The 24493-nt window shown below is 38.9% G+C and overlaps 1 protein-coding gene across 2 annotated transcripts in view; it reads left to right on the forward strand.

The window, feature by feature from the left end:
- CRISPLD1 (cysteine rich secretory protein LCCL domain containing 1) overlaps positions 1-22823 on the forward strand; it is a 37039-nt gene extending 14216 nt beyond the window's left edge. For both annotated transcript variants that reach the window (XM_061601569.1, XM_061601578.1), the window contains exons 3-15: positions 863-981; positions 1114-1246; positions 3506-3621; positions 6919-7019; positions 8489-8644; positions 8740-8800; positions 8904-8970; positions 9514-9644; positions 14497-14540; positions 14647-14719; positions 15430-15505; positions 18728-18858; positions 21334-22823. In XM_061601569.1, the coding sequence (XP_061457553.1) occupies positions 863-981; positions 1114-1246; positions 3506-3621; positions 6919-7019; positions 8489-8644; positions 8740-8800; positions 8904-8970; positions 9514-9644; positions 14497-14540; positions 14647-14719; positions 15430-15505; positions 18728-18858; positions 21334-21385 (1260 nt within the window). In that variant the 3' untranslated portion in view covers positions 21386-22823. The remainder of the gene's footprint in view (positions 1-862; positions 982-1113; positions 1247-3505; positions 3622-6918; positions 7020-8488; positions 8645-8739; positions 8801-8903; positions 8971-9513; positions 9645-14496; positions 14541-14646; positions 14720-15429; positions 15506-18727; positions 18859-21333) is intronic.
- Positions 22824-24493: the final 1670 nt, after the last annotated feature.

The raw sequence follows: 24493 nt of genomic DNA on the forward strand, positions 1-24493 counted from the left end.
CTGTACATAATACCATCATATGTTATTGCACAATCTTCTCTGATCTTTCTGAGGATGTATAAACTGTAAGTTTTTTCATATTCTTTGGTAAACATGGGATTAGAATAATCACCTGAACATGCAAAAATATGGTGGAATTTGGCTACTTAGGTTGCTTAACCACTCAAACCATCCTGGCACAAAAAAGCAAAATGTATAAAAATCACAATTTCAGTTACATAATCGTTTATGGTGGAGTAGTGATTTGTCTCTTGCTCTTTCAATGGCAGCATCACACCAGCCTTTTCCTTCTGGTGATTGTTTGTGTCTTCCAACAGGCCTTACCACATGAAGCTGCCCAAAATGTTGATTCTGCAGTTCTAAAGAGGTCTAGGTTCTTCTTTTTGTTAAAAGTAGAGCAGTGCAGAATTTCTGAAAAACTTAAATGAAGATTTTACCTTTCCCCCCCTAAATTGTCCATTGTTGTGCTTTAACAAAAAACATATTCAGGGCTCCATGGACAACGTTTGGACAGCCTTCCTTCTTGCAAAGCCCATAGACCTAGAGAAACATATAGATATAGGAAATGTTAGAGCTGCATTGGCACAGTAAAGTACAAAAAGAACTGAGCAACATAAGGCTTTGTGGGGCCCTGATGTGATTCAGGGTAGTGGTCATTATTGACATTATGCTTCAACTTGGGAGGAGGGAATGACTGCTGAATCACCCAATTTGCTTCATTATTCAGCACCTACACTGAGCTGATACATACCCCTAGTTTCCAAGAGGAACCCTTTTTAAAAATCATTTTCCTTTAATAAGCTAAAGATACTTTGAAACGAGAACTTTGTTTCCTCTTCTCTTCCCACCCCTTGAAATATAGGCATGGGATGTAGAGCTGGAGAGATCAGCACAATCCTGGGCTGAGACATGTCTTTGGGAACATGGGCCTGCAAGTCTTCTTCCATCCATTGGACAGAACTTGGGAGCACATTGGGGAAGGTATAAATAAATATCTGGTACAAATTATTTAAAATAGTGAAAAAAACAGTTGTTCTTAAAATGAGATAGAAGCATTGTCTCCGTTGATAAAATGTTGAATGGTTTTGAGCTTTGTTTGGTTCTTTTTTGTAGATATAGACCTCTAACATTTCATGTCCAAGCATGGTATGATGAAGTGAGAGACTTTAGCTATCCTTATTCTCAAGAATGCAACCCTTATTGCCCTTACAGATGTTCTGGTCCTGTATGTACTCATTATACACAGGTGGGTATGCATTTTTTACTTTCCAATAGGTTTGTGCTCATCTACTTTGAAGTAAGAAATTTTAGAAAGCTGGAAAAAAAGAAAGTTGACAGAAAATATGTAAACAATCTTTTTGTTCAGGAATATTTTAAAATCCTTATTAAGAGCTAATTCATACATTGCCACATTTTTTTTAAAAAAAAAACCTTGTGTCAATTTTTGTAACTATTTTCCTTTTTCCAGAATGTGCACACTAAACCTATCATATGAAGTGCATAGTATGTCTTGCATTCTGTCAGAAAATCTGCACAGCTTATTCTGTGCTCACCAGTGATAATGCATATAACACTTGATTCATAGAAAAGGCTTTCCTGAAATGAATTAGCCTGCTTACATAGCAGATATATGTGTGCACCGGAGCACTTGGATGTTTATAGACTGGCAGTTTACTAGCATGGTAGATACAGAGAAATATAATGGGTTAGATCTGAAGGCTGCCTGCACAGTGAATATTTCCTTTTCTTATCTCCTCCTCTGCCAGGTACCTGCAACTCTGGAAGGCTATGTACCCCTCAAAAATGGGTGGGTGGGAGACTGAGGTGGGAAAGGAGAATTCCCCCCCCCCAGTTGGGGTACCTCTCTGTGACAGGACCCATGTATTCAGGACCATTGTCTCTCTGGAGTGGTTTTTAGTGGGTGGAGGGGGGTAGAAGGGGCAGGAAAGATCTGTTGCACATGTATCCTATGGATCCAACTGATGGTGTGAAATAGTAAATTATGTTTTGGGGTTCACTGTTAGATTAGGGTCACAGTCCAGTACAGAACTAAGTATGATGGACTATGGACTAAGTGACAAGAACTTTGCATGAGCAAGGCTGGCAATTACTGGGCAAAAGCAGCATTTATCAATGAAAGTGAATGTCATGGAAAGTAAATGTCCATGTTGTTTGGTTCGTAAATATTCAAAAGTTGCTACAATAATGAATAACACAGATAAGCAATTGTATAATATTTATGAAGTTTGACCTCAGAATCAGTTTTTTTTCTTTTGCATAAAAAAGTATTTTTCTTCATTGGGCTCATTTGCATGTCACTTTAAATTGGGGAAACCTGTTTCAGCACGTTGGCCAGATTTTAATGTTGAAGAACAGAGATAACTGTCAGGAAGAATTAGGTCATTTACATAGTCCATTAATCTATGTGAAAATAGAATTAGGAACATCAGGTTCAGTGTGGATTACTTATTTTTATAAAGGGTAATGTAAGGATAGGATAGCACCATGGTGTAACTAATTAAGCATACTGTCCCGGTTCTAGTGTATATACGTTAACACACTGTATTACAAAGTTGTGTGGGAGGTTTTTTTGTATATGAGATTTTTCGTTTTATAAGTAAAGCATTTTGAAAAAGAACAGGGAAAAAAAGTTAATGGTTTGCCACGAATGAGCTGATTCCTCCTAGTGCATGACCTGAACCAGAGGCCATGGCTTCTTTTATTTAAACTGTGATCAGAACAAACCTTGGTTGTTTTAAAAAACAGTTTTTATGTATCTTTTTTAGAGTAAAATAATTGCATGATCAAGGACCATAACTATTTTATTTTAACAAGATTGACAGATGATGTAAATCAATGGGATTCCATTAAAACCCACTCATGCTAGCCAAAGATCTGTAATATACACAATTTTTTCCTAAACTATTCTGTGTTTAGGTGTATCACTGAGATCCTTATAATATAGTCTTTTTCTATTTGTGATTTCAGTATGCCTGTAAATATTTTTAACTTTTCTAGATTGCTTTATTATGTACACTTGTTGTAGTTTAAATGACTTGGGTCCCAAATATCTGAAAGACCATCTCCTTCCCTACAGATTCTCTCAGGTATTGAGATCAGCAGAGGGGGCCCTTTTAGTAGTTCCGCCACCCTCAGAAGCTCAGGAGGTGGCAGCCCAGGAGAAGGCATTCTATGTGGCAGTCCCTAAGTTGTAGAACTCCCTCCCTCAGAGGTGTGCCTGGCGCTTTCATTGTACAGTTTTTGCTGAATGTTGAAGACACACCTCTTTACCCTGGCCTTTGACACCTGAGACATATATTTTTATTGTAATGTTATGATTTGGGGTTATTTTAATTGTTTTTAATGATGTGTTTTAAAACTGTTGTAACCTGCCACAGGATCTCTGGGTGAAGGGTGGGGAATAAATTTAGATAATGATGATGATTAATAATAATAATAATAATACTTCAAATAAGATATTTTATGTTATTTTTTTGTCCTCCAGGTAGTATGGGCCACAAGTAGCAGAATAGGTTGTGCGGTTAATTTGTGTCATAACATGAATGTCTGGGGACAGATATGGCCAAAAGCCATTTACTTGGTATGCAATTATTCTCCCAAGTAAGTATATATGATAGATGAAGAGGTTAAATTCATTGTACACAGAGATATGTGTACAATAAACCCAATGCTATTTTTTTTAAAAAATTAAAAAGCTGTTGCAAGGGTCGATTTGGACTACAACAGGGGTATGAAACTTATGGCCCTTCAGATATTGATGGACACTAGTTCAGCCCCAGCCGTCACAGCCAATGGTCAGGAACAATGAGAGTTGTAATTCAACATCTGGAGGACCAAAGGTTACTAGCTGCCCCAAGACTAAAAAAATGGGAGGGAGGAAGTGTTTTTCATCTCATAAGGTTTATGCGGGTTTGTGAAGGTTAAGCACCCTCTCTTCCACCATCACTTTTCTACTCCAAATTCCCCCCCAAACCCCCAAAGGTTTCTTTTCTTTTCTAAGAGCATTGGGGGAACAACATGACAGCAACGATTTTGGACAACAGTGGCTTTCAGAGCGATCCATTCAGAGTTGGATCAGGCGTAAAACAGTGATGTGTCATTGCTCTTACCTTATTTGCTATCTTCATTGCTATGATTCTACACCTTATTGAGAGGAAACTTCCTACTGGTGTGGAAATCATACATCGAACAGATGGAAAGCTTTTTAATCTCAGTAGGCTGAAAGCAAAAAGTAAGGTAATATCAACCTCTGTCACAGAACTTCAATATGCCGATGATAATGTAGTCTCTGCACATTCAGAGAAAGATCTTCAAACTATCCTATCTTCGAAGAAGCATATGAAAAGCTTGGGCTCTCCCTTAATATTAAAAAACTAAAGTGCTTCATCAACAGGTGCGAACTAGTCCCTCTGTAGCCCCATCAATCCAGCTTAATGGTATGACGTTGGAGAACGTTGATCACTTCCCCTATCTTGGCAGCCATCTCTCTGTAAAAGCTGACATCAATGCTGAAATTCAACATCGTCTGAGCTCTGAGTGCTGCATTCTCCCGAATGAAGCGTAGAGTGTTCGAGGATCGGAATATTCGCAGGGAGACAAAATGCTTATTTACAAAGCCATTATACTACCAACCTTGTGAAACATGGACCATTTATAAACGCCACTCCCAGCTTCTTGAAAGATTCCACCAACTCTGCCTCTGGAAAATTCTGCAAATTACTTGGGAAGACAGACAGACTAATGTTAGCGCTTTGGAAGGAGCAAAGACTACCAGTGTTGAAACAATGATCCTTCAACATCAACTTCGCTGGACCAGCCATGTTGTTTGAATGCCTGATCACCATCTTCCAAAGCTGCTACTTTACTCCCAACTTAAGAATGGAAAACAGAACATCGGTGGACAGCAAAAGAAGTTTAAAGATGTTCTTAAAGTGAATCTAAAAACATGAACATCAAGAACTGGGAAGTCTTGGCCTATGAACATCCCAAATGGAGGCTGGCTATTATCAAAGGTGCTGTGGACTTTGAAGAAGCATGAATACAGGGCGAATGGGACAAATGAGCTAAGCGGAAGGCACATCAAACAAATCCTCATTGCGACCATCTTCCATCTGGAAACCTATGTCCTCACTGTGGGAGGCTGTGTGGATCCAGAATTGGCCTCCACAGTCACTTACGGACCCACTGTTAAAGACCCTATCTTGGAAGACAATCTTACTCAGCCACGAGTGATCGCCAGTGATATTTATTTATTTATTTATTTATTATTTGATTTATATCCCACCCTTCCTCCCAGCAGGAGCCCCGGGCAGCAAATTAACAATGTAGATTCAGTGGCTTGTATGCTATTTTTCACAGGAACTTTTTTCCACCCTTTACAAATTACCCCAGCCACATGGGAGCTGGTCACAGAAAGGTGTTCCAACTTTACTAGACCCTGTCACTCACATATATTTAGACGCAGGACATACAAACTTTTAATACATTAGATAATGGCGAAAATAAGACTGAATTTTCTATTTCAGGTTTCTAAAATGTTGCCTTGTTTTTAGTAGAGCTTTGACACAGTGCAATGCTAACGCATTTTGAATGTTGGAAGTTCCAACCTAAATCTGTTTTAGTCCAAAATCACAACATTCCAAGCATTCTCTTTAATCTGCCAGCTCTATTTATGTACATAATCTGCTCATTTTGTAACAGATGATTACAGGATATTTGATTTGCAGTAGTTCACCTGCATTGTAGTGGTCTTGCATGGTGTTAAATAAGGCTGCACGCAGCTACATTCTTTCTTGGCTTTGGAATTGCAAGGACAGAGCAACCCTATATTCCAATTTTGCCAGGTTGGGGAAAGAGATATGTGGCTACTGCATTGGCAGAATTACAGGAGTGATGGGGCAAAACATACAACCAGAAAGTTTGCAAAAGACCGAAAAATAGCAAATACCCCTCCCTCTCACAGACATGTGCATGGAAACACTACCGAAACCTCATCAGGAGCTGTGCCAGTGACTCCTGCATGCTTGACAGACTTAGAGGGGAGCTAATGAAGTCAGATCACTGAGAGCAGACCCCCCCCAGCACATACCTTTGTATTGCAACACGACATGGAAAATGATGTCTTGATGACCCCCCATGAGCCCCAGTGGCACAGGCAGTAGCAACGACATTGTTGCCAGTCCCCAGGCATCCCTTCAAGTAGGGATTTCAATCCCCCTTCTGCAGATCACAACCAGCTTGGGTTCAGAGCACAGCACATACAAAGAGAAGGAAAGAGAACCCACAGCACCTCCATAGCTTTCTGGGTAGGAAGCCTGCAGAGAACACACAATAAGTATGCAACCCAATCTCTTCTCCTATAGTTTAATAAGAAAAAATGCTGATACCCCTCAGTTTCATCTGTTGTCAACCTCAGCTCTCATTTGTGAAATTGACCAATTTCTTCAGTACCACTGGCTTCACCAGTGAGAAGGATAATCTTCTGAGTCTGTTTCAGGGGATTGGCTATATATTTTACAACTATAGATCATATGTTTTCCTGCTTACCAAAGGCGTGGTTTGTACCTGTATATCAATTTTAAAAAAACAAAAAACTTTTGAAGGTCTATCAATATGTTTCTTTCCCCTCCCCCAAGAGCCTTTTAGGGTAACCATTTGGTAACATGTCCACCATTCATGGCATGGTGCAAGCTATAGATGTGCCACTCTTCTTAAGACAGCAGACAGGAAGTATGACAGGTGTCCCCAAAAAGCAGTCCAGGTGAAACAAACTGCACCAGTTGTGCAAGAGAGAATTACTTTCACAGCCACAAGTGCTTTTGCCCTTATTAGGTCAGTATTAACTCTGCAAAACAAAATATCATGAATTTCTTTCACTAAATAAATTTTTTCCCCTAGGGGTAATTGGTGGGGGCATGCACCATACAAACATGGTCGCCCATGTTCTGCATGTCCCCCTAGTTTTGGAGGAGGCTGTAGAGAAAACCTTTGTTATAAAGGTGCGTATTCAGCAAATTAAATTATGATTGTATCTACTGGCATGTTTCTTGGAATCCTATGGAGAGGAAAGGGGGCTTCTGATTGCATGGGGAATCCTATGTATCGGACAATACATATGAATTCTTCATATATTTTATTCTGTACATGGGAATGTTAATGGGCAGAGAAACATAACTAATGATAGTTTTTATAGCCTGGTAGCTCATCTTTTTGCTCTGTGCCTTCAGTTTGAATGAGCAATGTTTTCAGTAATCGTAAAGAAAATAATGGATTGGTTCCAAGGTGCTTGGTTCCAGTTAATCAAATCCCCATTTCAAACCCTCAGAAAAAGTTTGTTTGCTAGTTCATTATATGTATGAATTAAGCAACTGTTGATTTCTGTCCCATAATAATTTCTTTTCATCATAATTTACTTTTAGCACTGTGCATTCATACTGATTATTTGGCTTTAGCAGTTTGTACTAAAAGGCTTTTGAAAATAATTATCTATATTATTCCATCTTGCAAGAAATATCAGAAACCATGCAATTAACAGTGCAATCCTATACACATCTACTCAGAAGTAAGTCCTACTGACTTCAATAGGGCTTACTCTCTAGTAAGAAGTTATAGGATTGCATCCTAAATTTATCCTAATTCAGAACTTTCTGATCTCAATAGAAGGTGCTTTCAAGCTTTCAGACTGGGGATAATATGCAGCAGGGGGAAACCTGACCTACATGCATTCATTACAATGTGAATAGAGAGCTCCCCTCCACAGAGCTGTACTTGCAGAGGGCTCTCTCTGTGGGATCAGGCACCTTGCATTTGCATGTTCCTTGACTGCATAGAGCAGGCATGAGGAACCTGTAGCCCACCAGATGTTTTTGGACAACAATTGCCATCATACCTGGTCATTCATCATGTCAGCTTGGGCCAATGGGAGCTGGTGTCCAACAACATTTGGAGGGCTACAGACTCCCCACCCTTGGCATAGAGAGAGCTTTCTAAATACATTGTAATGAACCACATATGTTGGGGGAAAGCCTCTACAGGGTATGCTAAATATCTCCAGATTAAAGAGGTTAATCTGTCATTCTTTCAGTAGTTTTGCATTTAATTCCTAATACAACTGACTTTTGTTTGTGACATTCACTTACTGCCATGATTGGATGAACTGTACTATAAGAATGGTTGATAGTAAAAACAAACGTCACAAGCCATTGTTAAACATTGTAAAGTCCCATTAATTTCAGTGAGAGATATTTATGCACAATAGGACCTGGAAGGACTTAACAGGTTGCAATTCTATGCACACAAGCTCCACTGAATACAGTAGGACTTACTTCCAAGTAACCTGCATAGGATTGCTTTGGCTTCCTCATGGCTACTTAAAGACATACCTGTATTTATGCCATTTATTATTCATAATAATTGAAAAAAGTCTGTTTTGAAAAATGGTATTTGTTTCATTTGTTTGCTATAACAGAAGGTTCAGAAAGACATTACTCTCCAGAGATGGAAACCAACGAGATTGAACGGCAGCAGTCACATGTTCAGGATTCATCACACAATCAATTAAGGTCACGTGTATCACCCTCTGATGATGGTGACAAAAATGAAGTCATCAGCAAACTACAAATGTGTAAGAAAATGTCATTTTTAACATCCGTTTTATTTTTTAATTGAATTCCCAAACACAATGAAACACTGCAGTAATACTTGCCACTTTTCCCCCAGCTCAAATTGTTTCCTGTGAAGTACGGTTAAGGGACCAGTGCAAACGAACAACCTGTAATAGGTAGGACATACTTTCCAGTTTATCCAGAATCCCTGAGATTATGTGCATTTTTTAAAAAAAATTGCCATTGTTCTCAGATCAATTTCTATTTTATTTTTTCTAGGTATGAATGTCCTGCTGGCTGCTTGGACAGCAGTGCCAAAGTTGTTGGAAGTGTACATTATGACATGGTAAAAACATTGTAATTAATATTCAGTGTAGCACCATTTGATTACTTTTTTATCTAAGAAGGTTAGCTAATGTGTGTTGTCACTGACACAAACAAAACATGGCTAAAAGTAAGCAAAATTTGATAGAAATTTCTGAGACTTTATTCATTATCTTATTCTGAGTTGGAGATCTGACTTAATTGGCACCTCAGGTATAGGAGAATTCAGAAGTATAGTCAGACATAGTAGGTTGCATCAGTGTTAGTCATATTCAGAGTAGACACATTGAAATGAATGGCCCTGATTAATTAATTTCAATGGGTGTATTCTGAGTAGAACTTGGTTGGATTCAGCCCACTATCTCTGACATAATCTGCTAACTCATTCTTTCTTAGCATAAAAATGTAAAGTGGGTAATTTATGGCTCTCTTCCACAATGCCAGATTTAACAAAACATAAGCATTTGCTTTGGAACAGAGGTCTCCCTCCTTTTAGAAAGATCTTGGGGAAAATAATTGACAGGTTATGGATCTTAGCTGCTGTTTCTGTGCTTTTCTATCTTAGCAATCAAGCATTTGCAGAGCTGCAATACATTATGGAATCATAGATAATGATGGAGGCTGGGTTGATGTTACCAGGCAAGGAAGAAGAAATTATTTCATTAAATCCTATAGAAATGGTGTTCAGTCAATTGGGTGAGTAAAAAATATAAACATTCTGCCACAAATATTGTACTTGGGTCTCAGGTTTTCAATATATTAGACTATTTTGGTAATACAGCTTAATTATTTAAAAAATCAAAAAGCATGCAAATGCTATCTGTCCCAAGCAAAAATGTTTTATCTATCATATAGTGCATGTCACAGTTTACTGTTAAAGTGTATGGCAACATAATATCTATGAATCAGAAAATTGCATCAGCCATCTCATTCTTTCCAAGATTCTTTGATCTTCTGCAACTATCTGGTGTCCACTGCATTCAACTCTCCTAAATTTCTGCATTATCATTTGTGCTGGCTCTTGTAACACAGTTAAGCACCCACCAGTAGGTTTAAATCAATCGCTTCACTTTGTGTGGATACTCTGAAATGTTTAACACTTGAATACATGTTTATGTACCCTCTTTGAGTTCATTTAGAAGCCTAAGGGAATCTTATACACACTTACTTGTGAGTGAGACCCATTGAAGTCAATGAGATTTACTTCAGAGTAGACATGTATGAATACAACCAAAAAAAGGATTCATAGGGTTGCCAGTCAATATCAGCTTGAAGGCATATAACAACAAGAAGACATGTTTAGGGCTGCACTGTAAGGTAGATAGATGCTTGCAGAGTGTTGTTGTTGTTATGTGCCTTCAAGTCGATTACAACTTATGGCAACCCTATGAATCAGCGACCTCCAATAGCATCTGTCATGGACCACCCCATTCAGATCTTGTAAGTTCAGGTCTGCGGCTTCCTTTATGAAATCAATCCATCTCTTGTTTGGCCCTCCTCTTTTTCTGCTCCCTTCTGTTTTTCCCAGCGTAATGGTCTTTTCTAGTGAGTCATGTCTTCTCATGATGTGTCCAAAGTATGATAACCTCAGTTTCATCATTTTAGCTTCTAGTGACAGTTCTGGTTTAATTTGTTCTAACACCCAATTATTTGTCTTTTTCACAGTCCATGGTATGCGCAAAGCTCTCCTCCAACACCACATTTCAAATGAGTAGATTTTTCTCTTATCCGCTTTTTTCACTGTCCAACTTTCACACCCATACACAGAGATCGGGAATACCATGGTCTGAATGATCCTGACTTTAGTGTTCAGTGATACATCTTTGCATTTGAGGATCTTTTCTAGTTCTCTCGTAGCTGCCCTCCCCAGTCCTAGCCTTCTTCTGATTTCTTGACTATTGTCTCCATTTTGGTTAATGACTGTGCCAAGGTATTGATAATCCTTGACAAGTTCAATGTCCTCATTGTCAACTTCAGTTACGTAAATCTTCTGTTGTCATTACTTTCGTCTTTTTGACGTTCAGCTGTAGTCCTGCTTTTGCACTTTACTCTTTAACTTTAATCAGTTTCAAATCATTACTGGTTTTTGCTAGTCATATGGTATCGTCTGCATATCTTAAATTACTGATATTTCTCCCTCCAATTTTCACACCTCCTTCATCTTGGTCCAATCCCGCTTTTTGTATGATATGTTCTGCGTATAGATTAAATAAATAGGGTGATAAAATACACCCTTTCCAATGGGGAACCAATTGGTTTCTCCATATTCTGTCCTTACAATAGCCTCTTGTCCAGAGTATAGGTTGCGCATTGGGACAATCAGATGCTGTGGTACCCCCATTTCTTTTAAAGTATTCCATAGTTTTTCATGATCTACACAGTCAAAGGCTTTGCTATAATCTATAAAGCACAGGGTGATTTTTTTCTGAAATTCCTTCCTCCGTTCCATTATCCAACGTATGTTTGCGATATCATCTCTGGTGCCTCTTCCCTTTCTAAATCCAGCTTGGACGTCTGGCATTTCTCGCTCCATATATGGTAAGAGCCTTTGTTGTAGAATCTTGAGCATTATTTTACTTGCATGGGATATTAAGGCAATAGTTCGATAATTACTGCATTCCCTGGGATCCCCTTTCTTTGGAATTGGGATATATATTGAATGCTTCCAGTCTGTGGGCCATTGTTTAGTTTTCTATATTTCTTGACAAATTTTTGTCAAAATTTTGACATTTTCAGTCTCAGTAGCTTGTAGCAACTCTATTAGTATTCCATCTGTCCCTGTTGATATGTTTCTTTCAAGTATTTTAAGAGCAGCTTTCACCTCACATTCTAAAATTTCTGGTTCTTCATCATACGGTTCCTCCATGAATGAATCTGTCATCCTTGCATCTCTTTTATAAAGTTCTTCAGTGTATTGCTTCCATTTTCCTTTTATTTTATCTTGATCAGTCAGTGTGTTCCCCTGTTGATATTCAACATCCCTACTCTTGGTTTAAATTTCCCTTTTATATCTGTAATCTTTTGGAATAGGGCTCTTGTTCTTCCCTTTTTGTTGTCCTCTTCTATTTCTATACAATAACTATTGTAATAGTTCTTTTTGTCCCTACTTACTAGTTGCTGTATTGTTGCATTTAGGGTTCTGACTGTGTTTCTATCTCCTCTTGTTTTTGCTTTCCTTCTCTCTTTAACCATTTTAAGAGTTTCTTCAGTCATCCATTGAAGTCTTTATTTTTAACTACAGGTATTGTCTTTCTGCATTCTTCCCTGATAACGTCTCCTGCTTCATTTCTGTCTCCTAATCCCCATTTCCCCACAATTCCTAGTTCTTCTCTGTTCCCTGCTTTTGCATTCCAGTCCCCCATGATTATTAGCACATCTTGTTTTGGTGCGTGATCAATTTCTTAGTGTACTTCTGTGTAAAATCTCCAATTCCTCCTCTTCTGCATTTGCTGTTGAAGCATAGACTTGGATGATGGTTATGTTAATAGGTTTCCTGTTTAATCTCATTGATATCACTTGCTCAGACCTTGCATTGTAGCTCCTAATTGCTTTTGTTACATCACTTCTCTCTATTAAAGCAATCCCGTTTCTTCTTGATTTCTCATTTCCTGCATAAAATATTTTGTAGTTTCCGGATTGAAATTGTCCCATTCCCATCCATTTTAATTCACTCATGCCAAGTATTGTAATGTTGATACGTTCCATTTCTTGCTTGACAATTCTAACTTTCCCTGGTTCATGCTTCTCACATTCCATGTTCCTATTGTGTAAGTCGTACAATTCCAGACTCTCCTTTCGCATCTGTGCGCATCAGCCTCTGGGCTTTCTTTTGGCTTTGACCCAGCTGGATCATTAGTCACAGCACTACTCGTACTTGTACTTTGTTCTTCCCCAGTAGCTCATTGAGTGCCTACTGATCTGGGGGTCTCATCTTCCAGCACTGTCTCGTGTTGCATTTTGGATACTTTGTACCCCCTTTAGGATGCACACCTTAACGTGGTGAGGGGGCTTGAGAGTGTTGAAGAAGCTAAGAGCGATGCCGTCAGGAGTCTAGACCAAGAGGCTAAACTCCTAGCAGGGGCACCCAAGGCAGAATGGTCAAAGCTGAGACACCAGACTAAGATCCATCCAAACTCAGTGGAAGGCAATGGTAAACCACCTCTGAATACCTCTTACCACGAAAACCCTATGAACAGAGCTTGCAGAGTGGGTTTCCACTTAAAACGTAAAGTACACAGTTGGAGGGGTATTCAAACAACATACTTTCATTTCAATTTTCCATTAACTGGTGTTTCTGCTTTGGAGTTTAATTAACTCAGTCACTGTGTAGACTCACATTGATTGGTACCTTAACATTTCAGTCCTATAAATGTCTACTCAGAAGTAAACTCCACTGAGTTAATTTATTCCAGTTAAGTATGTATAGGATTGTAGTCCAAGGATGTTATCAAATTGTGATGTCCTGCTTGTGCCATATACTTCTGCTTGCACAAAGAGAACTTCCTGTTCTTCACCTCTCCCCTGCTGTCCGTATGCACCCCCAATATCTGCTGCACAGGGTTGGGGGACTTGAAGTAGAGCTATGCAGGAGGAGAGGAAGGGAAAGCCCCATCACATTCACTGATACAATATTGGACCTCACCCTAAATGTGTGATTGTGGATCATTGGTGGACAAAGTTCTGCACTGAAAAGATCGGAAGAGCATCTTCCCATTTCCTGCTAAATTTGTGATGTGATGAGAACTTCAAAGCATTGCAGAATCTATATTGGAATTATCCAAACAGTATCACCTACTTTCCAAACTCCTTCCTGTTGCATCTGGCAAATTTAACTGGAGTGGGCAACTTGTACCCCTCCGTCTAATTTCATGAAGTGTTTGGTCTAATTTTATGCACGTGGCAAGGAGGGGAAATGGAGGGTGGCAGAAAAAGAGAGAGAGAGAGAGTGGCAGAAGAAGAGAGAGAAAAGGGGTGGTGTATCTCATATTCCAGCTCCATCTGCTTTTGGCTCAGACCTTGCCCATCACCAGTATTTGGCCCCTGACTGATGACCTCTGAGGACTTTTGTCCTTGACTGAAAAAAGGTTGCTCAACCTAGATTTCACCCATTGGAAATGGTGACTATGTAGTGATGTTATCACAGTAAAATGTAGACAGTGTCAAAAGCATTTTCTGAGTTCTATGAAAAATAATAATAGTAATAATAATAAAAGTAACAAGTTATGGAAATGAATACAAAATCCATGCAAGTCTACAAAAACACTAATAAAACATAAAGGAATTGATAGCCAACATCTTAACGCTTTTTTCTCTGGTATAAGAATGATGATGATAAATCCAGATGCTCCTTGCGAAGTTTTGAAAGTCAAAGAACCAAAGCCACATCAGGTGTTTTCTGAGCAGGTCTTTTCATTCAGTTATTAAAAATACGTTTGTGGCCATTGTAACATATTGTTTTATGATTTTACTATACATCACTTTGGATAGCTTACAGAAAACCAATATATGGATATTAATAATAATAGCTAATTTTCTATTTTTATTATAGAAAATACCAGTCTGCTAATTCCTTCACAGTCTCTAAAGTACAAGGTTAGCATTAATTTATATAACATTATTGTTAATATTAATTTATATAATATAACATTATATGTCATTTAATAGCATTGATTTGTGCATGCTTTTTAAAAAATTACAGTGCAAGCTGTCACTTGTGAAACAACTGTGGAACAACTATGCCCATTTTATAAGCCAGCCACACATTGCCCAAGGTAAGCCATTTAATCTGTTGTTTAACTGTTGTTTCTATCAGTGGGAAAAAAAACCTATGACTAATCATATGTGATGTTGAACATGCAGTATTGCTATTTTTTTTAGAGTCATTAGTTTTTCTTATATTTTGAACCTCGGACGGCTTATTTTATGCAGAACTTTTTGAATACAAGATAATACATGAAGGGTGCAATCATATGTCTTGAGTTGGTGGGAAGTATGCCAGTCCTGGAACAGGTATATTTATTTTCCTTCCAATGGGGAGCAATGGGAAAGAAACCTTGTCTTTTTTTAAGTGAATAAGGGGAAGGAAAAAATGGAAAAGAAGAAAAAGGAGCCCAGCAGGGCTTGGGCTTGGGCCATTTGCTCATCACAACCACTTTCTCCCCTGGCTGAGTAGGAGTGCTCTGTAATTGACTTTCCCATTCATGCAGTAAGTTCCATGTCTTCACTGGAACTTTTACAATACTATGAACTGATGGCAAAACCAGAATTGTTGGGAAATCTTCAAGCAATCCAGAGTGTACTGTATTGAATCCCGTATGGCAAAGAAAAAAATAATGTAACAAGGCAATGCGTAAACATAAAACTGTTCCCACTATGTGTTCCTTTCAATGAGTAAAATTATAGAAAATTTTCTTTTTAGTATTTAATATAATATTCACATCTTAAATAGTTATCTTTGGTTTCTTTCTTTTCCATTTTCAAGGGTCTATTGCCCTCACAACTGCATGCAGGCAAATCCACACTATGTCCGAGTAATAGGAACAAGAATTTATTCTGACGTAAGTAAGATAACATAATGCTAAATCTGGAATGTGAAATAACTGCATTTATACAAATGTCAACATTTTTATTTAACTATCTTAACAGCTGAGGAGTCAAACCATTAAAAATGTGGGCTCATTTCCAGTTTAGATTTATTTATATTTATTGACTTTCTAGTTTAATTTAGTGTATACAGACACTTGGGTTAAAAAGTTCCTTCCCCGTTTTAGTCATTTTGTAACAACTCTGAACCAGTTCAGATACATACTATATCAAGTCTAATTGGATGTAGTTTATGTCCAAACTCAGCATATTTTTACACATATAGGATCCATGTGGTAAACCTTAACAGTATAAACATATTTCAGGATACCCCATGGCCACAAATACGTATTTTCTGCTATGAAATATCTGAAAGTGCCAATAGGAATGTAGAACTGCAAATAGAATGAAGATACAACAGAAAAGACTAAGAAAAGCAAGAAAGATTTCACTGACTGGCTGATTGCCTCAAGGACTCTAGGATGACATTGACTATGGCTTTGTTCATACTAGAGATGGGATCCGCTTGTTGGTACCTGTGTGACTGCATTCCACCGAACTGGCAGGTGGTTCTGTTTTGAGTTAGTTATTTTTCCACTATCCTTTGCTTTTACCTTTCCAAAAAATAATGATACTTTTAACAATGTTTTCCTTTTGGAAAGGAAAGTGACTTTTCCTCTGCCAGTGCTCACCCACTCAATCCCCCCCCTTCCCCTTCTCATCCTCCCGAGTGGTACTGGATTGTTCCCACCAGTCCTGGGAGAAAGCAAGATATTGCTTTAATCCAAAGTAAAGACACAGGCTGGTCAGTTTCACCTTAGCAAAGAAAAGGCACAGGCTTGTCAGTTTACCTATAGCAAAGCAAAGACACAGGGTGGCTGGTTTCACCTTAGCAAATCAAAGTTTAATGCGTTTGTTTTTTTAAAAAGAAATCTGCTTGGGAAAAGTCATTGAAACTTGCAGGATTCAGGAAGGGGTCTGCAAAGATAGCAAACCTGCAGACTATTGGGAAGTCCAGTGCCAAGTTCGATTTTAATGAAATTTTCACACATCCCTAGTTCACACACTTACATTATCTCAGTAGTGACTATCTGTACCACTACCTAGTGTCCTCCAGATGTTTTGGACTACAGCTCCTATCAGCCCCAGACAGCCAGGCCAATGGACAGAGATTATGGAAGTTGTCGTCCAAAACACCTTGAGGATATCATGTTGGGGAAGGCTGGTCTATAGTAGAGCAGATGCATTCATATCAGAAAATTAGCCCATTTTTCCTTGTTTGTGAATTAGCTGAACAGAAATATCTGATCACTGTTCCACTACTGGAGATCATTTGATATCATGTTGTTACAAAAATTTCAGGGTAGGCATTGCTTGCCACCTGCTCAGGTATGATTCACTCTTCAAACTACAAATCACGTAGTATATTCTCTGCTTGGATCAGGGCTGGTTCCAAAGGGCGGCCAGGTTGGGCACTGGCGCGAGGGCCCCGCAGCTCTAGGAGCCCCTGGGGGGCCCTCCGCTCCCCTTCCGTGATCCCGCGGATCGCAAGACGAGCTTCCGAACCGCCCGCCATCCCCCGCCATCCCCAGCGCTTCACCTACCTTTCTCTGCTGTTCGCGCAGGGTTGCCATCAATAAAGATGGCGGCCGAGGTTTCCGTAAGGAACTGAAGCTTTTGCCACCATCTTTATTGATGGCAACCCTGCACGAACAGCAGAGAAAGGTGAAGCGTTGGGGATGGCGGGGGATGGTGGGTGTTTCGGAAGCTTGTCTTGCGATCTGCGGGATCACAGAAGGGAAGCAGAGGGGCCCAGGGCAGGCTGATGCCCAAGGGCCCCTGCATTCCTGGAGCCGGGTTGGATTAATTCCTAATGCCATAAAGGATTTTTTTCAAGATGACAGTACAAACTATATACTAGTCATATAAGGTAGGGGTGGCTGATGCCAAATTCTTGTTTCCATGGCTCATTTTTATGGCTTTCATCATGGTCTGTTGTTTATTAGAATATACTGTGGCAATGTGGGTTTATTCAGAAATATGTCCAAATTGTCAGCCCCCGTGCCTTTTTACAGCATAGGCTGATATCAGCTATGCTGTTATATGCCAGTTGAGAATCCCATTACTATTTGAATTATATGCATACATCTCTCCTCATATATTTGAGGGCAAATATCCATATATTGATGGATAACTTTGTGCCGCAGAACAAGGAAAATTGTGAGGAACAATATCTTTCATTAGCAATAATGGGAACAATTATTATCTATGGAAATACAGGCTTGAAAAAGCCTTTAAAAAGTGGTTAATGTGCCTTTGCAAACTACTGCTATGCTGCTGTGCATACCTGGTATTTTGTTGAGTAGCAAAAGAAGGAAAATGACTAAGCAGCTTGGTGTTCAGATGCTGTGACCTGTTATACTGATGAATGCCAAAGGGTTCACATCACAGCAATAAAGCAAGGCCTTATAATACTGAATGAAATGTTTATGCTAACTTTTAAAGTACTTTAGACAACCTTATTTATGCTTGAGACTGTATTATATCCCAGTAAGATTTTGTGAAGGTTTCTTACAAGTTCTGACAAAATATTTGCTTAGTAAACAGGATTAAATCCATATTATGAATGATAGAGTATCTTTCATAGCTACCAATGTATGCCCATTTGATCCTTATTAAAGACACCTTTTTGTAAAAGAAAACTATGTGAACACCCAGCTTCTGGGATAAATAGTATATAGCATATTTTCCACAGTGGCATAGAATCATAGAATAGTAGAGTTAAGAGAAAGATTACAGCAGCTTACATTAAAAGTGATTTATAAAAGCACAGATGCACTCGAGATCAATCACATGATATTACCCCAAACTCGGTTGAAAGGGTAACAATTTCCTTACAAATGCTTCTTTGGTAGTATTAGAATTAGGTTATTTGCAACTAACTTATCTCATTGATTTCAACTGAATTCTAACTTTCTTTGTAATTGGCCAAAATTAATCACTTTTCAATCTCTTACCGATTTCAGCAGAAGTGATCAAAAATCTCCAATTGCATAATTTAAATTAATTGACAGGATTGTGCCCCAGATGCGCTAAACTGAGAAAAATAAAAAAGAGAAAAAGTTACCATGATGAAAATTCAGCCATTTGGTTGGCAATTTTACACCATTTTAAAAAAATCCTTCAATTTTTTTTAGGTGTCTAGTATCTGCCGGACAGCTGTACATGCTGGGGTAATTCAGAATGAAGGGGGCTTTGTTGATGTTATGCCAGTGGATAAAAGAAGAATGTATATTGCTTCATTTCAAAATGGAATTTTTTCAGAAAGGTACAGAGAATGACTTTGAAGACTGCTGTTTATTATCTGCATGCATACACCTGCCATTCTTTGCAGTCCTACATTAATCTTGGAATAGTTTGGTTGTACTTAATGCTAATTAACCAGATTGAATTGTATAACAATGGCTATTGCAGGGAGAAGCAGCAGAACTGCCTGTTTCCTGTAAGCTCAAATCATAACTCTAGAAGCTGCTTATGAATAAAAACAACTCTCTGGTTTATTGATCCAGTAGCAAATAGCATAGCACTTAATAAGAAAACTACATTAATTTTCTTAAGGATTTTCAAACATAGTTTCTCATTCTGCATAGGTAAACAAGAAAAGACATAATTTCTGTGGTTTATATTTCCAATTATTGGCATGATCCTGCCAGTGTTAAGCACTTGAAATTTCATTTAATTCAATGATAAGAGTTGGTATGTGCCAGACTCCCTCACATGTAAAATTAGAAGTATTTCACTTTGACTGTATTGTGCTTTAAATCTTTAGAGTGGGTAGCTAAGCTTTCACACATAAGCATCCCCCCCTTCAGATTGTTCTTTATATAAGCAGCAGCTTTGTACAAAATAAATCACCTTCTTTTGATTTTAAACCCTGACCATGCACCCAAAAGATTCTATAATGTGCAGAAGTATAGAAAAGATATATTCTGTGGTATGTAGAAATAAAAAAAAGTGTTACTTAACCTGTAAAATTGCAAAAGAGCATGGCAGAGAAATCCTTAATTGCTCATGTAGATGGCTGGGAGGAGCGGGGTGGTGATGGTAGGATGGCACATGGTTGCCTCTCTGCTGGTGGAGCGGAATCCTACTGGGGGGGAGCCTCCACCCACGTAGGCATGTTGCTGAAAATAGCCAGCAGAAAATAACTAACCCCAAGTGGAGTTGATCCAAAGACCTATGGATTCCCAAAGGGATCCGATCCTTGGGCCCTTCAGCTATGCCAGCCTTGTTTGGTAAAAAAAATAATTACAAAAACTGCAACCCCACCTTCTGCTCTGGCTGGCATGAGGTAGCAGGACTCAGCATATGGTAAGGATCCAGCGCGGACACCTCCCCAGCCCCTTGTTAGGATTGCTCTGCTCATGTCATAAGATGGCTGTTGGGATATCTGCCCCCAGTAGTTACTTTTAAAAGTGTTATGCTTTTGTATCATGATTTTCTGGGCTGACAGGCACGTTTCTGTCTATAATTACCTTGAACACAAAACCAGGCTTGGGAAAAATGCAATTTATTTATTTATTTATTTTTGCACCTTTTTAAATGTGTTTTCTTCCAAAGATCATTACTGGGCATTTGGGAGTAAAGACAGACATTTATCACAGCCCATTGCTGTTCTGAATTTGTAATCACAACTACTTGGATCAATATGTGTTTTACATAAAGTATTAGAGGTTTGCATTGCCACCTCCAGTGCTTTTTTCCCCCTTTTCCTTTTCCTCAGCGTCTTACACCCAATGCAGCTTTGCACAATAATCCTGGTTTGCATAATAATTCTGGTTGGAGCTCACACCTACATGAGTATCCTTATAGCCACATGTGTAAGCCACAAACGATCTTTGTGTTTGACAATGACACAAGCATATAGGAGTGTTTGTCTGAGTTACAAGCATTTCACAACCTATAAATTGCAATGCTCTGATGGAAACATTTATTACAGAACACTCTCCACCAAGCGTACGCTAATGTCATCAATTACTTAGTCTTGGTCTCCCAGTTAAGTAAATGCCAATTCTATAGCTATTTTCTGTTTTATATTAATTAAACAAGTGTGTTATTCATATTATTCCAAAACAATTACCCTGTCATCTGCTACATTGCACACAGACAACAGTGAATCCTTTTACATTCTACAGCAATATGTGTAGGTCAATTTCGTGACAGCTTACATTGGGATATCCAAATTCTTCCTTCTTCCACATCTTATATGTAATTCCATATAGGCATTTGAAAGTGTGGCCCTAAATCATGGGTGACATTTTTAAGAACGATTGTTTCTGGTACTAAAAGAAAAGGGAGAGAGCTCCATATATTTATTTATGTAAGATATTTTACCTTGATTTTTGTGCCATAAGTATCAAACAGTAACAATCAAAACAGTATGATAAATAAATAAGCAATGAAATAAAAAAGGACTAGGAAAATCAGCAAAATAAAATACCAAAGTCCACAATAAATTACTTTACCCCAAACTGTTTTCATTTGCCAAAAGGCTTGCAGGATTGCAGCGAGACAAGGATTTCTGGGAAGACAATTCCATAGGTTTGGTGCCACTATTGAAAAGGCCCTGTCCTTCATAACTACACATCACATCTCCTATGGTGGGGGGACCAGGTCCTCTATAGATGGCTTAATTGTATGGGTAGGTTTATGTCTAAAATAAGAGTGCTTGGTAAGATTAGGATTTTAGAATACAAAGTAACATATGTAAAATATCTCACTCTGCTTTATTTTCCTTCTGCAGTTTACAGAATCCTCCAGGAGGCAAGGCATTCAGAGTGTTTGCTGTGGTTTGAGGGCAACAAATAAACGGTAAAAATAAAAGCAAAATACAGTGGTTGGAAGAAGAGAAAGAAAATGCCATTTAATCTCCTTCCTCAAGTTTGTATAAAGATGTAATATTGCTGTACAGAAGATATTTACTGTTTTGTGACTGGAAAGGAGTTTAACTGCAAGTAAATCTTAATGGGAAAAAATCTGTAAAGTTAAACGTGGGAAAATGCATATGAAAAACGATTATGATAAATAGCCTGTTTCGAATCCTGTGTTCAATATTGCTATATTTTCTTAGCATTTATTTCTATGCAATTCATTGAAGCTCATAAATGTTCCACAATTAAAAAACAAACAAATACATCATCATCATTATCATGTTTTATGTATGCCACTAACATTAAATGCAGAGGTATATCTATGATAGATCTTATATCCATTGTATGTATCATTTTCCATTGCTTAAAATTGAAAAAAAACCTTGCAGTGAACATGTATTACTACAGAAACATACAAAGTCAAAAGAATGAGAAATTATGCCAGTTTTACACATTTTTTCTCAATCTTTAAAAAATGCTGATTAGAACAAGCTCCTAACTTGATGCCAGCAGTCACTTACATAATGAAATGTAAAGCATGGTTAAAAATCAGTAGTAGTGGGCAGACAGTGCCCTTCTGACACCAGCATTGCTGCAGCTTACCTTGATGAGGCTGGGTGAGGACAGGAGAAGGCAACAGTGAGATTCAAGCTGCATGGGTACACTGGCAGAGCCAAAGTTAGGTGTTCCCTAACCTTGCTATCACTCTGCCCCAGCCCCATGCAGCAGCGCCCTACCACTACTATTAAAAATTTAGGGTTTTTATCTTACACACATGGCAGCCATTTGTGAGATTGATGTTTGTGTAAACCTGTAGAACTGAGTTTAAGCCAGAATGTAGTTCATTTGAGCTTCAGTAAATCAGTTCTCAGAAATATCGCTAAGCACAACCTTGCTTGTAAGACTGACACCCTATACTACATATGCTTGTCTATATAGTATTGGTAAATTGCAGTATAAAGGAATCTGTAACATGGGCCCAAATATCTTTACTTTCTTCATCTAATGCATATTCCTGCAGGGCAGGACACAGTGCCAAAGATCACATATTATTTCACCATTTCATTTGATCTCATTTACGGTAGATAGCTCTGTGCATTACATCTACCTTATTGTGGTATATTAGAAAAATATATAATGGTGACATTATCAGGCTTTCTATGAAAAGTGTATTGTGTAAGATGAAAATTATTTTCTGTTATTTTTGTTTTTCTGTAACTTTATAGTTTGGACTTTTTAATTTCTTGCAAAATACTATTGGTACTGATATTCTTCATACGTGCATCACAGTGTTATTTTGTTCTGCTACATGCACTACCTCATGTAGTTAGGCAATCTTTTTTTGAATAAAAAGTCAACTAAATGACAGCATATTAATCTTTTTGTAATGCTACAGCAATACACATTTAGTATATCACATAGACCTAAATAATACCATCCACATTGATGCAGAACAGATGTTAAAACTCAGGTGCAGCCTTAGAGCCACCAATTTGGATGGCTTTAAACAAGATTAGACAAATTCAAAGAGGATAAGGCTACCAAAGGCTACTAGCCATGATGGCTATGCTGTGACTACACAGTTGGAGGCGGGGGGGGAAGCTGGAGAGTGCTCTTGTGCTCAGATCCTGCTTGCAGGTTTCCCATGGGCAGCTGTTTGGCCACTGTGAACAGGATGCTGGACTAGATGGGCCACTGGCCTGAGCCAGCAGATCTTCTTATGTTCTTAGAGTGGTCATGTGTCCTAATCTACAGAGAACAGTCTTCTGTTTGAAGGGCTATCGCAGGAGAGCCCACTATTTGAGATAATGGTGTTCCCACCTTAGAGTGGGGGCGGGTTTGCCTTCACCCCAAATGGGTAGAGAAGGCTCAGGAGGTTTACTTCAGATTGGGTGAGGGAGTAAAGTGAGGCCACGTTATGCCTCAGTGGGGGGGGGGAGAGGAGCGGTAGTATTTAATACCGCTCCACCTCCCTAACTCTTGTCCTCGTGTTCATTCGTGCCTGCCCTCCCTTCCTATGGCAGTATGGGCTTTGCCGGTCGCCAGTGGGGCCAAGTAGGAATTTTTTGGTTGGGCCCTACTTTTAGGAGCCCTTCACGTTTTGCCTACTTTATACGGTGGGGATGATTCGTTTGGTTTTTAGGAGAGTGGTGTGGTGACAGCCAGTTTTGGCATTGAGTTCGGGCAGGTGAAGAATTTGGTGGAGTGAGAGGTAGGTATTCTGAGGCATTTTGGGTAAGTACACCCCCTCAGGAATCTTGCAGGACTCTGGTCTGTGGATAACTGGCGGGTGCCCCTGTGGATTGTCATGCGCATTGGGGTGAACGTGTGTACAGCGGGGCCAGAATGCACATGGCAGACCACTCCCAAGGATCACTGGGCAAGGAGGGAGTCTTGGCCCATATCCTTACATCAGAACCCACAGCTATCAGCTGTGATGCATGCCCAGGAGACTGGGGGGATTCCATCCCCACCAGAATAGTGCAATTCCTCATCTTCCCGTGGGTTATAAGCAGTTATTAATTACGATTGGATATGTTTGAATTCTGATTCGGATTATGTTATATTTATTAAATATAACATTTAAACCAATGCCACGTCTCATGAGTCTTCTTTGTCGGGTGTGGGGGCAAAGCCTTTATCTGAAGGGCTGTCCAGTTCACATCCAGTTTAAAGACAAAAGAACTGGAAGGGAGAGCAGTAGCCTTGAAGTTGCCTATTAACAGTTAGCACCTGAACAGCAAACTGAGCAGACACACAGCTCACCTGGTCACAGCTTTCTGCACTAAGCCAAGATGTATTGTATTTCTATTTAAATTATAGCAATTATTTCTAAATTTGCATCTATGCATATAAATTAGCATATACAAATTTTGACCTTTTTTTTTACTCGTTTTGCATGATGTGTAAGTGATCACCCTAAGTAAAGCCCCCAATTCAATATCCGGTATCTCATAGGTAAAGTTCATGGATATAAGGCCTGGAAAAGATCCCTGCCTGAAACTCTGGAGTGTTCCTGATGTTCAGGGCAGA

This window comes from Rhineura floridana, chromosome 1 (assembly GCF_030035675.1).
Source record: "Rhineura floridana isolate rRhiFlo1 chromosome 1, rRhiFlo1.hap2, whole genome shotgun sequence".
NCBI classification, from domain to species: Eukaryota; Metazoa; Chordata; class Lepidosauria; order Squamata; family Rhineuridae; genus Rhineura; species Rhineura floridana.